This window comes from Oncorhynchus mykiss, chromosome 27 (assembly GCF_013265735.2).
Source record: "Oncorhynchus mykiss isolate Arlee chromosome 27, USDA_OmykA_1.1, whole genome shotgun sequence".
Lineage (NCBI taxonomy): Eukaryota > Metazoa > Chordata > Actinopteri > Salmoniformes > Salmonidae > Oncorhynchus > Oncorhynchus mykiss.
In genome coordinates this window covers 45,328,337-45,343,912 of record NC_048591.1, presented here as the reverse complement: position 1 = coordinate 45,343,912, position 15,576 = coordinate 45,328,337, and the positions used below count along the sequence as shown (strand labels likewise).

At 48.6% G+C, this 15,576-nt stretch overlaps 1 protein-coding gene across 3 annotated transcripts in view; it reads right to left on the bottom strand.

Annotated features, from left to right (window-relative positions):
- Window positions 1-15,576, bottom strand: part of cadm2b (cell adhesion molecule 2b) — a 492,669-nt gene that overhangs the window by 16,743 nt on the left and 460,350 nt on the right. For 2 of the 3 annotated variants that reach the window (XM_036965371.1, XM_036965373.1), the window contains one exon: window positions 2,275-2,301. The exons of the other annotated variant lie outside the window; for it this stretch is intronic. In XM_036965371.1, the coding sequence (XP_036821266.1) occupies window positions 2,275-2,301 (27 nt within the window). The remainder of the gene's footprint in view (window positions 1-2,274; window positions 2,302-15,576) is intronic. 3 annotated transcript variants of the gene reach the window in all.

Below are 15,576 nucleotides of genomic sequence, written 5' to 3'. Positions count from 1 at the left end.
GGACTGACTCAGCTCCATGCGAGGTGATGGTTAGACTCATGTGGAGCGGACTGACTCAGCTCCATACGAGGTGATGGTTAGACTCATGTGGAGCTGACTGACTCAACTCCATGCGAGGTGATGGGAGAGGACTGACTCAGCTCCATGCGAGGTGATGGGAGAGGACTGACTCAACTCCATGCAAGGTGATGGGAGAGGACTGACTCAGCTCCATGCGAGGTGATGGTTAGACTCATGTGGAGCTGACTGACTCAACTCCATGCGAGGTGATGGGAGAGGACTGACTCAGCTCCATGCGAGGTGATGGGTAGACTCATGTGGAGCGGACTGACTCAACTCCATGCGAGGTGATGGTTAGACTCATGTGGAGAGGACTGAATCAACTCCAGGCGAGGTGATGGTTAGACTCATGTGGAGCGGACTGACTCAGCTCCATAGGAGGTGATGTTTAGACTCATGTGGAGCAGACTGACTCTGCTCCATGCGAGGTGATGGGAGAGGACTGACTCAACTCCATGTGAGGTGATGGGAGAAGACTGACTCAGCTCCATGCGAGGTGATTGTTAGACTCATGTGGAGCGGACTGTCTCAGCTCCATGCGAGGTGATGGGAGAGGACTGACTCAGCTCCATGCGATGTGATGGTTAGACTCATGTGGAGCGGACTGACTCAGCTCCATGCGAGGTGATGGGAGAGGACTGACTCAGCTCCATGCGAGGTGATGGTTATACTCATGTGGAGCGGACTGACACAGCTCCATGCAAGGTGATGGGAGAGGACTGACTCAGCTCCATGCGAGGTGATGGTTAGACTCATGTGGAGCGGACTGACTCAACTCCATGCGAGGTGATGGGAGAGGACTGACTCAGCTCCATGCGAGGTGATGGTTAGACTCATGTGGAGCGGACTGACTCAGCTCCATGCGAGGTGATGGGAGAGGTCTGACTCAGCTCCATGCGAGGTGATGGTTAGACTCATGTGGAGCAGACTGACTCAGCTCCATGCGGGGTGATGGGAGAGGACTGAATCAGCTCCATGCGAGGTGATGGGAGAGGACTGACTCAGCTCCATGCGATGTGATGGTTAGACTCATGTGGAGCTGACTGACTCAACTCCATGCGAGGTGATGGGAGAGGACTGACTCAGCTCCATGCGAGGTGATGGTTAGACTCATGTGGAGCGGACTGACTCAGCTCCATACGAGGTGATGGTTAGACTCATGTGGGGCTGACTGACTCAACTCCATGCGAGGTGATGGGAGAGGACTGACTCAGCTCCATGCGAGGTGATGGGAGAGGACTGACTCAACTCCATGCAAGGTGATGGGAGAGGACTGACTCAGCTCCATGCGAGGTGATGGTTAGACTCATGTGGAGCTGACTGACTCAACTCCATGCGAGGTGATGGGAGAGGACTGACTCAGCTCCATGCGAGGTGATGGTTAGACTCATGTGGAGCGGACTGACTCAGCTCCATACGAGGTGATGGTTAGACTCATGTAGGGCTGACTGACTCAACTCCATGCGAGGTGATGGGAGAGGACTGACTCAGCTCCATGCGAGGTGATGGTTAGACTCATGTGGAGCGGACTGACTCAGCTCCATACGAGGTGATGGTTAGACTAATGTGGAGCTGACTGACTCAACTCCATGCGAGGTGATGGGAGAGGACTGACTCAGCTCTTTGCGATGTGATGGTTAGACTCATGTGGAGCGGACTGACTCAGCTCCAAACGAGGTGATGGTTAGACTCATGTGGAGCAGACTGACTCAGCTCCATACGAGGTGATGGGAGAGGACTGACTCAACTCCATGCGAAGTGATGGGAGAGGACTGATTCAACTCCATGCGAGGTGGTGGTTAGACTCATGTGGAGCTGACTGACTCAGCTCCATACGAGGTGATGGTTAGACTCATGTGGAGCGGACTAACTCAGCTCCATGCGAGGTGGTGGTTAGACTCATGCTGTGAGATAGGAAGGCTATGGGCAAATCTGAAATGGCAACCTTATAGGGCTCTGGACACAAGTAGAGCCCTATATTGTGTAGGGAACAGGGTCCCATTTGGGACGCTGGCTGTGGCGTGTGGCGTGTGTTACCTCACATCAATCAATCAATCAATCAAATGTATTTATAAAGCACTTTTTCTTGTTTTACATCAGCCAATGTCACAAAGTGCTGTACATGTACCACCTCACATGTATGACCTCACATATATGACCTCACATCCTGATTGCAATTATGACCTGACAGCCGGCTAGCAGCGGGATATTTACCTGTGGTGGGCTGTGGTACGTCTTTGGCTGTTGCCATGGTTGCAGACAGAGACGCAGAGGCAAGGAAGGAAGGGAAGACGAGGGGAGAACAACATCATATCAGACCACATAAAGATGAAATCATAGAATGAGGCATGGAATGGGGGGGGGGGGGGGGTATGGGGTTCCAGTGCTCTTAGACTGTCGACATAGACAGACAGACGGACGGACAGACAGAGAGAGGGGTTACCATGCTCTTAGACTGTCGACACAGACAGACAGACAGACAGACGGACAGACAGACAGACAGACAAAGCGGGGCAACATAGTGGCCCAAAGCGAAGCTCACTTCAAGCTTAGCTGAGTGCCGACTGACAGAACCAGAAGAAGCCCGCTGAAACGAACGTCGGGGCCGTTCTTTGGAGACATCACAGTGACAGCAGTACAGGGCCCAGTGACACACACACACACAGACAGACAGTCAGGATGACAACGATGACAATCAACCACGAGGTATTCAAAGTCTACTCTCTGTTATGGGGTAGAAGGCTATGGCAGACAGCTCTTAAAATAGGAGTAGAGATTGTAGACACTTAGAAACAAAAATGTGCTATCTAGAACCTAAAAGGGTTCTTCGGCTGTCCACATAGGAGAACCATTTGAGGAACCCCTATTTTGGTGCCAGGTAGAACCCATCTGGTTCCTGGTAGAAACCTTTTGGTTACTAGGTAAAACCCTTTTTAGTTTCATGTAGAACCTGTTCCACAGACGGTCTATTAAACCAGCTGTCTGGGTATCAGCTGTCTGGGTATCAGCTGTCTGGGTATCAGCTGTCTGGGTATCAACTGTCTGGGTATCAGCTGTCTGGGTATCAACTGTCTGGGTATCAGCTGTCTGGGTATAAACTGTCTGGGTATCAGCTGTCTGGGTATCAGCTGTCTGGGTATCAACTGTCTGGGTATAAACTGTCTGGGTATCAGCTGTCTGGGTATCAGCTGTCTGGGTATCAGCTGTCTGGGTATCAGCTGTCTGGGTATCAACTGTCTGGGTATCAGCTGTCTGGGTATCAACTGTCTGTGTATAAGCTGTCTGGGTATCAGCTGTCTGGGTATCAGCTGTCTGGGTATCAGCTGTCTGGGTATCAACTGTCTGGGTATCAACTGTCTGGGTATCAGCTGTCTGGGTATCAACTGTCTGGGTATCAGCTGTCTGGGTATCAGCTGTCTGGGTATCAACTGTCTGGGTATCATCTGTCTGGGTATCAGCTGTCTGGGTATCAACTGTCTGGGTATCAGCTGTCTGGGTATCAGCTGTCTGGGTATCAACTGTCTGGGTATCAGCTGTCTGGGTATCAGCTGTCTGGGTATCAGCTGTCTGGGTATCAACTGTCTGGGTATCAGCTGTCTGGGTATCAACTGTCTGGGTATCAACTGTCTGGGTATCATCTGTCTGGGTATCAACTGTCTGGTTATCAGCTGTCTGGGTATCAACTGTCTGGGTATCATCTGTCTGGGTATCAACTGTCTGGGTATCATCTGTCTGGGTATCATCTGTCTGGGTATCAACTGTCTGGGTATCAGCTGTCTGGGTATCAACTGTCTGGGTATCATCTGTCTGGGTATCAACTGTCTGGGTATCATCTGTCTGGGTATCAGCTGTCTGGGTATCATCTGTCTGGTTACATTAGACCTGATCACTCTCTATTTCCCTCTACACTTTTGATGTTTAATGGACAGGGTGAAGGAGTACTCACTCTCCAACCAAGTTACGTGACTTGATAGGCAAACTTAAGTGGAGAGGAAATTCTGCAACTCTTGGTTCTTTATTGTATTTTGTCTTAATCAGACAGCAGTACAACTTGTTTTTCACACTCATCACGACGGATATGGATGCAAACCAGCTGTATGCAGCTAGAGTACAGCCATGCTTTCCGGCTCTAAAGGTCAAGTCCTGGGGCTCAATGTATCAAGCGTAAGAGTGCTGATCTAGGATCTGCTCCCCCCCCCCCCCCCCCCCCCCCCCTGTCCATGTTATGCTATTGTGGCGAGTGGTGCAGCGGTCTAAGGCACTGCATCTCAGTGCAAGAGGTGTCACTACAGTCCCCCGGTTCGAATCCAGGCTGCATCACATCCGGCCGTGATTGGGAGTCCCTATAGGGCGGCGTACAGTTTGCCCAGCGTCGTCCGGGTCTGGCTGGGGGTAGGGCCGTCATAGTAAATAAAGAATTTCTTCTTAACTGACTTGCCTGGTTAGATAAAGGTTAAATCTAAAGAAAATAATAATAATTGTGACCTTAAAGGCAAAACAGATCCTAAATCAGAATTTCTACACCGAGACGGTTGATATATACGGCCCCTGCTCTCACAGCATGACAACTATGTCTCATTAGGTCAACTCTCCTTCCTATTTCCATAGTGGAAAAACAACATCAACATGGATTTAACTACAGCTTCTGTTGTATTGTGAATCCAACTGTGGGATTCTGAATGCATAAACCCTTTCCAAGCAGCAGTACACAGTGAAGGGAGGCCAGCTTCTCTAACGCTCTACTTTATAAACAGCAGAACACGGTGAAGGGAGGCCAGCTTCTCTAACGCTCTACTTTATAAACAGCAGAACACGGTGAAGGGAGGCCAGCTTCTCTAACGCTCTACTTTATAAACAGCAGAACACAGAGAAGGGAGGCCAGCTTCTCCAACGCTCTACTTTATAAACAGCAGAACACAGAGAAGGGAGGCCATCTTCTCTAACTCTCTACTTTATAAACAGCAGAACATGGTGAAGGGAGGCCAGCTTCTCTAACTCTCTACTTTATAAACAGCAGAACACGACGAAGGGAGGCCAGCTTCTCTAACTCTCTACTTTATAAACAGCAGAACATGGTGAAGGGAGGCCAGCTTCTCTAACTCTCTACTTTATAAACAGCAGAACATGGTGAAGGGAGGCCAGCTTCTCTAACTCTCTACTTTATAAACAGCAGAACACGGTGAAGGGAGGCCAGCTTCTCTAACTCTCTACTTTATAAACAGCAGAACACGGTGAAGGGAGGCCAGCTTCTCCAACGCTCTACTTTATAAACAGTAGAACACGGTGAAGGGAGGCCAGCTTCTCTAACTCTCTACTTTATAAACAGTAGAACACGGTGAAGGGAGGCCAGCTTCTCTAACTCTCTACTTTATAAACAGCAGAACACAGAGAAGGGAGGCCATCTTCTCTAACTCTCTACTTTATAAACAGCAGAACACAGAGAAGGGAGGCCAGCTTCTCCAACGCTCTACTTTATAAACAGCAGAACACAGAGAAGGGAGGCCATCTTCTCTAACTCTCTACTTTATAAACAGCAGAACATGGTGAAGGGAGGCCAGCTTCTCTAACGCTCTACTTTATAAACAGTAGAACACGGTGAAGGGAGGCCAGCTTCTCTAACTCTCTACTTTATAAACAGCAGAACACGGTGAAGGGAGGCCAGCTTCTCCAACGCTCTACTTTATAAACAGTAGAACACGGTGAAGGGAGGCCAGCTTCTCTAACTCTCTACTTTATAAACAGCAGAACACGGTGAAGGGAGGCCAGCTTCTCTAACGCTCTACTTTATAAACTGCAGAACACGGTGAAGGGAGGCCAGCTTCTCCAACGCTCTACTTTATAAACAGTAGAACACGGTGAAGGGAGGCCAGCTTCTCTAACTCTCTACTTTATAAACAGTAGAACACGGTGAAGGGAGGCCAGCTTCTCTAACTCTCTACTTTATAAACAGCAGAACACAGAGAAGGGAGGCCATCTTCTCTAACTCTCTACTTTATAAACAGCAGAACACGGTGAAGGGAGGCCAGCTTCTCTAACGCTCTACTTTATAAACAGCAGAACACAGAGAAGGGAGGCCAGCTTCTCGAAAAGCGTTTGATCCATCTTTGAGGGATTATGTTGCATGTGGCCCTCATTTGTGCATGGACACACACACGCACACACACACACACACACACACACACACACACAGACACACACACACACACACACACACACACACACACACACACACACACACACACACACACACACACACGCATGCGCACATACACACATTCACACATACACAGAAAATAATTGCAGACATAATGAGGTCTTAAATAAGAACTGGGGTTTGCGGAAATATTGCATAGCATATTTTGTATTCCACAGTTTTCTCTGTAGAATGTCCTGTCAAGTTGTTGTGGGAAGACCTGACAGAAATATGTGTTTGAAAAAGGCTGTGGATTTATGGATTTTACTGGTTTACCATGCGAGTGAAGAGAAAATCCATTCACTATATGTGTCCCAAATGCAACCCTATTCCCTATATAGTGCACTACATTTGATGAATGCCCTATGGTCACTGGTAAAAAAAATAGTGCACCAAAGAGGGAATAGGGTGCCAAATTGGGACACAAGTACTGTCTCTTTCTTCACAGAAAATGACTCTCCTGGCTCCATTGACAACAGGGTCTGGAGTGAACCAATGGAACACGTGCTGATTCTGAAAAAGCAGAGCGAGATATAAATATATTACAAATCTGAGCATCTTTCCTCAACCTCTGTGGTTCACCAACCTCCAGCTGTTCTCAACCTCTGTGGTTCACCAACCTCCAGCTGTTCTCAACCTCTGTGGTTCACCAACCTCCAGCTGTTCTCTCCCCATCTCTGTGGTTCACCAACCTCCAGCTGTTCTCAACCTCGGTGGCTCACAAACCTCAACCTTTCATCACCCTCTGGGTCTCACAAACCTCCAGCTCTCATCAAGCTCTGTGTCTCACAAACCTCCAGCTGTCCTCAACCTCTGTGGCTCAAAGAGCACCAGCTGTTATCCTCTGTGGCTCAGAAACCTCCAGCTGTCCTCAACCTCTGTGGCTCAAAGAGCACCAGCTGTCTTTATCCTCTGTGGCTCAGAAACCTCCAGCTGTCCTCGACAGCTGTGGCTCGCAAACCTCCAGCTCTCCTCGACCTCTGTAGTGGTGATGCTGATGGTGGGGGTGGTGGTGATGGTGGGGGGTGGTGATGGTGGTGGGGTTGATGATGGTGGGGGTGGTGATGGTGGGGGTGGAGATGGTGATGCTAGATAATGGGTGTGGTTAAGGTTAAGATTAAGGTTGGTATTAAGGAAGCTGATCCTAGAGTACCTATTGGTGGTGGTGGGAGTAGAACAAAAGCTAAGTGGAACAAAGGGAATGAACACTCTAACCACTAGGCTACCCTGCCGCCCCGGGGATGTGAACGCTCTAACCACTAGGCTACCCTGCCGCCCCGGGGATGTGAACGCTCTAACCACTAGGCTACCCTGCCGCCCCGGGGATGTGAACGCTCTAACCACTAGGCTACCATGCCGCCCCGGGGATGTGAACGCTCTAACCACTAGGCTACCATGCCGCCCCGGGGATGTGAACGCTCTAACCACTAGGCTACCCTGCCGCCCCGGGGATGTGAACGCTCTAACCACTAGGCTACCCTGCCGCCCCGGGGATGTGAACGCTCTAACCACTAGGCTACCCTGCCGCCCCGGGGATGTGAACGCTCTAACCACTAGGCTACCCTGCCGCCCCGGGGATGTGAACGCTCTAACCACTAGGCTACCCTGCCGCCCCGGGGATGTGAACGCTCTAACCACTAGGCTACCCTGCCGCCCCGGGGATGTGAACGCTCTAACCACTAGGCTACCCTGCCGCCCCGGGGATGTGAACGCTCTAACCACTAGGCTACCCTGCCGCCCCGGGGATGTGAACGCTCTAACCACTAGGCTACCCTGAACCCCGGGGATGTGAACGCTCTAACCACTAGGCTACCCTGCCGCCCCAGGGATGTGAACGCTCTAACCACTAGGCTACCCTGCCGCCCCGGGGATGTGAACGCTCTAACCACTAGGCTACCCTGCCGCCCCGGGGATGTGAACGCTCTAACCACTAGGCTACCCTGAACCCCAGGGATGTGAACGCTCTAACCACTAGGCTACCCTGCCGCCCCAGGGATGTGAACGCTCTAACCACTAGGCTACCCTGCCGCCCCGGGGATGTGAACGCTCTAACCACTAGGCTACCATGCCGCCCCGGGGATGTGAACGCTCTAACCACTAGGCTACCCTGCCGCCCCAGGGATGTGAACGCTCTAACCACTAGGCTACCCTGAACCCCAGGGATGTGAACGCTCTAACCACTAGGCTACCCTGCCGCCCCGGGGATGTGAACGCTCTAACCACTAGGCTACCCTGCCGCCCCGGGGATGTGAACGCTCTAACCACTAGGCTACCCTGCCGCCCCGGGGATGTGAACGCTCTAACCACTAGGCTACCCTGAACCCCAGGGATGTGAATGCTCTAACCACTAGGCTACCCTGAACCCCAGGGATGTCAACGCTCTAACCACTAGGCTACCCTGCCGCCCCGGGGATGTGAACGCTCTAACCACTAGGCTACCCTGAACCCCAGGGATGTGAACGCTCTAACCACTAGGCTACCCTGAACCCCAGGGATGTGAACGCTCTAACCACTAGGCTACCCTGAACCCCAGGGATGTGAACGCTCTAACCACGAACCACTAGGCTACCCTGCCGCCCCGGGGATGTGAACGCTCTAACCACTAGGCTACCCTGCCGCCCCGGGGATGTGAACGCTCTAACCACTAGGCTACCCTGCCGCCCCGGGGATGTGAACGCTCTAACCACTAGGCTACCATGCCGCCCCGGGGATGTGAACGCTCTAACCACTAGGCTACCCTGCCGCCCCGGGGATGTGAACGCTCTAACCACTAGGCTACCCTGCCGCCCCGGGGATGTGAACGCTCTAACCACTAGGCTACCCTGCCGCCCCGGGGATGTGAACGCTCTAACCACTAGGCTACCCTGCCGCCCCGGGGATGTGAACGCTCTAACCACTAGGCTACCCTGCCGCCCCGGGGATGTGAACGCTCTAACCACTAGGCTACCCTGCCGCCCCAGGGATGTGAACGCTCTAACCACTAGGCTACCCTGCCGCCCCGGGTACGTGAACGCTCTAACCACTAGGCTACCCTGCCGCCCCGGGGATGTGAACATACCAGAAATAGGTCTTTCTAGGCACAATGAAATGAAACAATGACTGAAATCACAGTACACTAAAGATGATAAATGGCTTGAAAATAATAATGTACGATAGAGTGCTTCTTAGTAAACCTAGCATTTAGCTACGACATTATGTGAGGTAGGGGTGAGTTGACCTACACTCTTAGAAAAAAGGGTTCCAAAAGGGTTCAGCTGTCCCCATAGGAGAACCCTTTTTGGTTCCAAGTAGAACCATTTTTTGGTTCCAAGTAGAACCCTTTTTGGTTCCAGGTAGAACTGTCAGTGGAAAGGGTTCTACAAGGAACCCCAAAAGGTTCTACCTTGAATCAAAGCGGTTCTACCTGGAACCAAAAAATGGTTCCTCAAATGGTTCTCCTATGGGGACAGCCGAAGAACCCTTTTAGGTTCATGATAGTGCCTTTCTTTTTCTAATATTGTAGACACAGATCTTGGGTCACCTTGGCATTAATGGTTAAGGTTAGTGTTGGGGAATAGGAAGCTGATTCCTAGATCTGTACCTAGGGGAAACTTCACCTACTAGGAATTCATACCATCTGCCTTAGGAATAGGAGAATAGTGAAGATAAGTAGAAGAAAACGTGATGAGTACCTGTCAGTCTATTCTATAGGAAACAGGTGTTATCCCCAGCTGATGAGTACCTGTCAGTCTATTTTATAGGAAACAGGTGTTATCCCCAGCTGATGAGTCCCTGTCAGTCTATTCTATAGGAAACAGGTGTTATCCCCAGCTGATGAGTACCTGTCAGTCTATTCTATAGGAAACAGGTGTTATCCCCAGCTGATGAGTACCTGTCAGTCTATTCTATAGGAAACAGGTGTTATCCCCAGCTGAGAACAAAAACCCTGAAGCTTGACGATGGCTGTGTAAGAAGTGATGTCAGATGAGACAAAGGAACTCAGTGTGTGTGTGTGTGTGTGTGTGTGTGTGTGTGTGTGTGTGTGTGTGACAGGAGCACAGGTACGTGTAACAACAAGTGTCTGATCAAACCTCACACCTGTCGCGGGTGAGAACACACTATGTGACTCGAGGCGTGTGTGTGTCGAAGTGTGTGTGTGTCGAGGTGTGTGTGTGTCGAGGTGTGTGTCGAGATGTGTGTGAGGTGTAATGTACAATAGGCGAGAGCTGATACTGATGACTGTGCCAGGCAGATGTTCACATTAATACAAGGATCTCATGTTGGCGCTGATGAGAGAGGGAACAAGGAGAGGACAGGGCTCACATTCACTCCTCTACCCCCATCTATCCTCTTTTCACCATGGGTACCTCCCACATGACACCCTAACCCCTATATATTGCACTATTGTTGATACGAGCCCTATGGTGCACTATAAGAAACATGGTACCTTTTGGGATGCAGCCACATTCCCTCCCTCCCTCCCTCCCTCCCTCCCTCCCTCCCTCCCTCCCTCCCTCCCTCCCTCCATCATCTTCTCACTGTGCCAAACGCAGGCATTATCACATCGGCGTCGGCTCTATTCTCAAGCCTGCACATTTCATTTCTCCATGCACTCAGGATTCATCTCATATATCGGAATAGAACTGGAGGATGGTGATAAATGTGATACATTGTGTCTGTGTGACTTCAGGATGGTGATAAATGTGATGCATTGTGTCTGTGTGACTTCAGGATGGTGATAAATGTGATACATTGTGTCCGTGTGACTTCAGGATGGTGATAAATGTGATACATTGTGTCTGTGTGACTTCAGGATGGTGATAAATGTGACACATTGTGTCTGTGTGACTTCAGGATGGTGATAAATGTGATACATTGTGTCTGTGTGACTTCAGGATGGTGATAAATGTGATACATTGTGTCTGTGTGACTTCAGGATGGTGATAAATGTGATACATTGTGTCTGTGTGTCTTCAGGATGGTGATAAATGTGATACATTGTGTCTGTGTGTCTTCAGGATGGTGATAAATGTGATACATTGTGTCTGTGTGACTTCAGGAAGACATTGATTGTTCCTCAGCTCTGGTACGGTGTCATTGGCAAATTAGCTTCATCTACTCAGACGAGATGAAGAGACCTATCAATATCTATCTCCTTTGTCTACCAGCCAGACCTATTTCAGAAGTAGGGACCTATCAATATCTATCTCCCTTGTCTACCAGCCAGACTTATTTCAGAGGTAGAGACCTATCAATATCTATCTCCTTTGTCTACCAGCCAGACCTATTTCAGAAGTAGGGACCTATCAATATCTATCTCCCTTGTCTACCATCCAGACTTATTTCAGAGGTAGAGACCTATCAATATCTATCTCCCTTGTCTACCATCCAGACTTATTTCAGAGGTAGAGACCTATCAATATCTATCTCCCTTGTCTACCAGCCAGACTTATTTCAGAGGTAGAGACCTATCAATATCTATCTCCCTTGTCTACAGACTAACAGACTTACAGACAACCGACTTACAGACTTACAGACAACCGACTTACAGACAACAGACAACAATCCACAGACAACAGACTTACAGACAACATACGTACAGACAACTGACTTACAGACAGACGTACAGATAACAGACAACAAACCACAGACAACAGACTTTTAGATTACAGACAACAGACAACAAACCACAGACAACAGACTTACAGACAACCGACTTACAGACTTACCGACTTACAGACAATAGACTTACAGACTTACAGGCAACAGACAACATAATTACAGACAACATACAAGAGACTTACAGACGAACAGTCAACAGACTTACAGACACCAGACTTACAGACAACAGACAACAGACAACAGACAACCGACAACCGACAACCGACAACAGACTTACAGACAACCGACTTACAGACTTACCGACTTACAGACAATAGACTTACAGACTTACAGGCAACAGACAACATAATTACAGACAACATACAAGAGACTTACAGACGAACAGTCAACAGACTTACAGACACCAGACTTACAGACAACAGACAACCGACTTACAGACAACCGACGTACAGACAACCGACTTACAGACCAACAGAAGCTGAATAATATGTCATCCTTCCCCTCCTCTGAACTGTGGAATCTGAGTGGACAGAGGCTAGTGTCCATCTATCCACAGAGCTATACCCTACTAGTGTGAAAAAAGTCTAACGGAGGCTAGTGTTCATCTACAGTTGAAGTAGGAAGTTTACATACACTTAGGTTGGAGTCATTAAGAGTTCTGGGTGAAAAACAAGTAATACAAAACACGGACATGTAGAAAGAAAGAGGGTAGATGTCCCCCCCCCCCCCCCACTTATCCCCCCCCCCCCCCCACTTATCCCCCCCCCCCCCCACTTATCCCCCCCCCCCCCCACTTATCCCCCCCCACCCCCCAACTGCTCGGGTGGCAGGACCAGCACACGCTGCCCAAAGGTAAATTAAAATATTACAATTGAGAGTGCGTTAATAAGTAAATTCACAGCGCCGACTCGTCCAAGTAGGAGAGGGAAAGGCTGCCAGATTTGATCAAATGTTGATCATTTATTGTTCAGAATATATCTAATTCTTTCTAAGTGTACAGTGTTTGCCAATTCACTGAGCCATAATTTGGTAGAGGGCTCTTCCCTCCTTTTCCAAAACAACAAGATTAGTTTTTTTGCCGAAATGAGAGCGTGTGTGGTTAATAAAAAATATTTAGAAAAATTAAAAATTTAAAAATAAAAAAAACTTGTTTTTCAACCACTCCACACATTTCTTGTTAACAAACTACAGTTTTGGCAAGTCGGTTACAACATCTACTTTGTGCATGACACAAGTAATTTTTCCAACAATTGTTTACAGACAGATTATTTCACTTATAATTCACTGTATCACAATTCAAGGGGGTCAGAAGTTTACATACACTAAGTTGACTGTGCCTTTAAACAGCTTGGATAATTCCAGAAAATGATGTCATGGCTTTAGAAGTTTCTGATAGGCAAATTGATATAATTTGAGTCAATTGGAGGTGTACCTGTGGATGTATTTCAAAGCCTACCTTCAAACTCAGTGCCTCTTTGCTTGACATCATGGGAAAATCAAAAGAAATTAGCCAAGACCTCAGAAAAATAATTGTAGACCTCCACAAGTCTGGTTCATCCTTGGGAACAATTTCCAAACACCTGAAGGTACCACGTTCATCTGTACTAACAAAAGTACACAAGTATAAACACCATGGGGACCACGCAGCCGTCATACCGCTCAGGAAGGAGACCCGTTCTGTCTCCTAGAGATGAACATACTTTGGTGCGAAAAGTTCAAATCAATCCCAAAACAACAGCAAAGGACCTTGTGAAGATGCTGGAGGAAATAGGTACAAAAGTATCTATATGCACAGTAAAACGAGTCCTATATCGACATAACCTGAAAGGCCACTCAGCAAGGAAGAAGCCACTGCTCCAAAACCGCCATAAAAAAGCCAGATTATGGTTTGCAACTGCACATGGGGACAAAGATTGTACTTTTTGAAGAAATGTCCTCTGGTCTGATGAAACAAAAATGAAACTGTTTGGCCATAATGACCATCGTTATGTTTGGAGGAAAAAGGGGGAGGCTTGCAAGCCGAAGAGCACCATCCCAACCGTGAAGCACGGGGGAGGCAGCATCATGTTGTGGGGGTGCTTTTCTGCAGGAGGGATTGGTGCACTTAACAAAATAGTTGGCAGCATGAGGCAGGAACATTATGTGGATATATTGAAGCAACATCTCAAGACATCAGTCAGGAAGTTGAAGCTTGGTCTCAAATGGGTCTTCCAAATGAACAATGACCCCAAGCATACTTCCAAAGTTGTGGCAAAATGTCTTAAGGACAACAAAGTCAAGGTATTGGAGTGGCAATCACAAAGCCCTGACCTCATCCTATAGAACATTTGTGGGCAGAACTGAAAAAGTGTGTGCGAGCAAGGAGGCCTACAAACCTGACTCAGTTACACCAGCTCTGTCAGGAGGAATGGGCCAAAATTCACCCAACTTATTGTGGGAAGCTTGTGGAAGGCTACTAGAAACATTTGACCCAAGTTAAACAATTTAAAGGCAATGCTACCAAATACTAATTGAGTGTATGTAAACTTCTGACCCACTGGGAATGTGATGAAGGAAATAAAAGCTGAAATAAATCATTCTCTCTACTATTATTTTAACATTTCACGTTCTTAAAATAAAGTGGTGATCCTAACTGACCTAAAACAGGGAATTTTTACTAGGATTAAATGTCAGGAATTGTGAAAAACGGAGACTAAATGTATTTGGCTAAGGTGTATGTAAACCTCCGACTTCAACTCTATCCACAGATCTATACCCTACTAGTTTGAATAAAGTATATCTTCTCAGAGCTAGGATAAGTCCTTTCTCCTGGAAAAAAACGTACTCTCATGTGGGATTGTTTGTGGCAAAAACGCATAAATCCTCAACGTCTGTTTCTAATATTCTGACTTTGCCTGTATATACTATTTTGGTTTCAACAGCTTTTGACAAATGTTAGCAGCCTCAGTTGCAGTGTGGAGGGGAGGAGATGAGATGAAAGTTGGGGAGGAGGAGAGGAAAGGAGAGGAGAGGATAGTTGAGGAGGAGTAGGAGAGAAGGAGAGGAGAGGGGAGGAGAGCAGGAGAGGGGAGTAGAGGAGAGAAGAGGAGAGAAGAAGAGGAGAGGAGAGAAGAGGAGAGGAGAGTAGAGGAGGAGTAGGAGTAGGAGAAGAGAGGAGGAGAATGGAGAGGATAGGAGGAGGAGAGGAGAGGAGAAGGAGAGAAGAGGAGAGAAGAAGAGGAGAGGAGGAGAGGAGGAGAAGGGAGAGGAGGAGTGGAGGAGAGGTGATTAGGAGAGGAGAGGAGGAGAGGAGGAGATTAGAGAGAAGAAGAGGAGAGGAAGAGAGTGGGGGAGAGGAGGAGGAGAGGAAGAAAGGAGAGGAAGAAAGGAGAGGAGGAGAGGAGGAGAGGAGAGGAAGAGAGGAGGAGAGGAGAAAAGGAGAGGAGGAGAGGAGAAAAGGAGAGGAGGAGAGGAGGAGAGGAGAAAAGGACGAGAGGAGGAGAGGAGAGGAAGAGAGGAGGAGAGGAGAAGAGGAGAGGAGGAGAGGAAGAAAGGAGAGGAGGAGAGGAGGAGACGAGGAAAGGAGAGGAGGAGAGGAGGAAAGGAAGAGAGGAGGAGAGGATAAGAAAGGAGAGGAGGAGAGGCGGGGAGGAGAGGAGGAGAGGAGATGAGGGGAGGAGAGGAAGAGAGGAGGAGAGGAGAAGAGGGCTTAATAATGTGTTATATTCCCTCCAGGCTCCAGG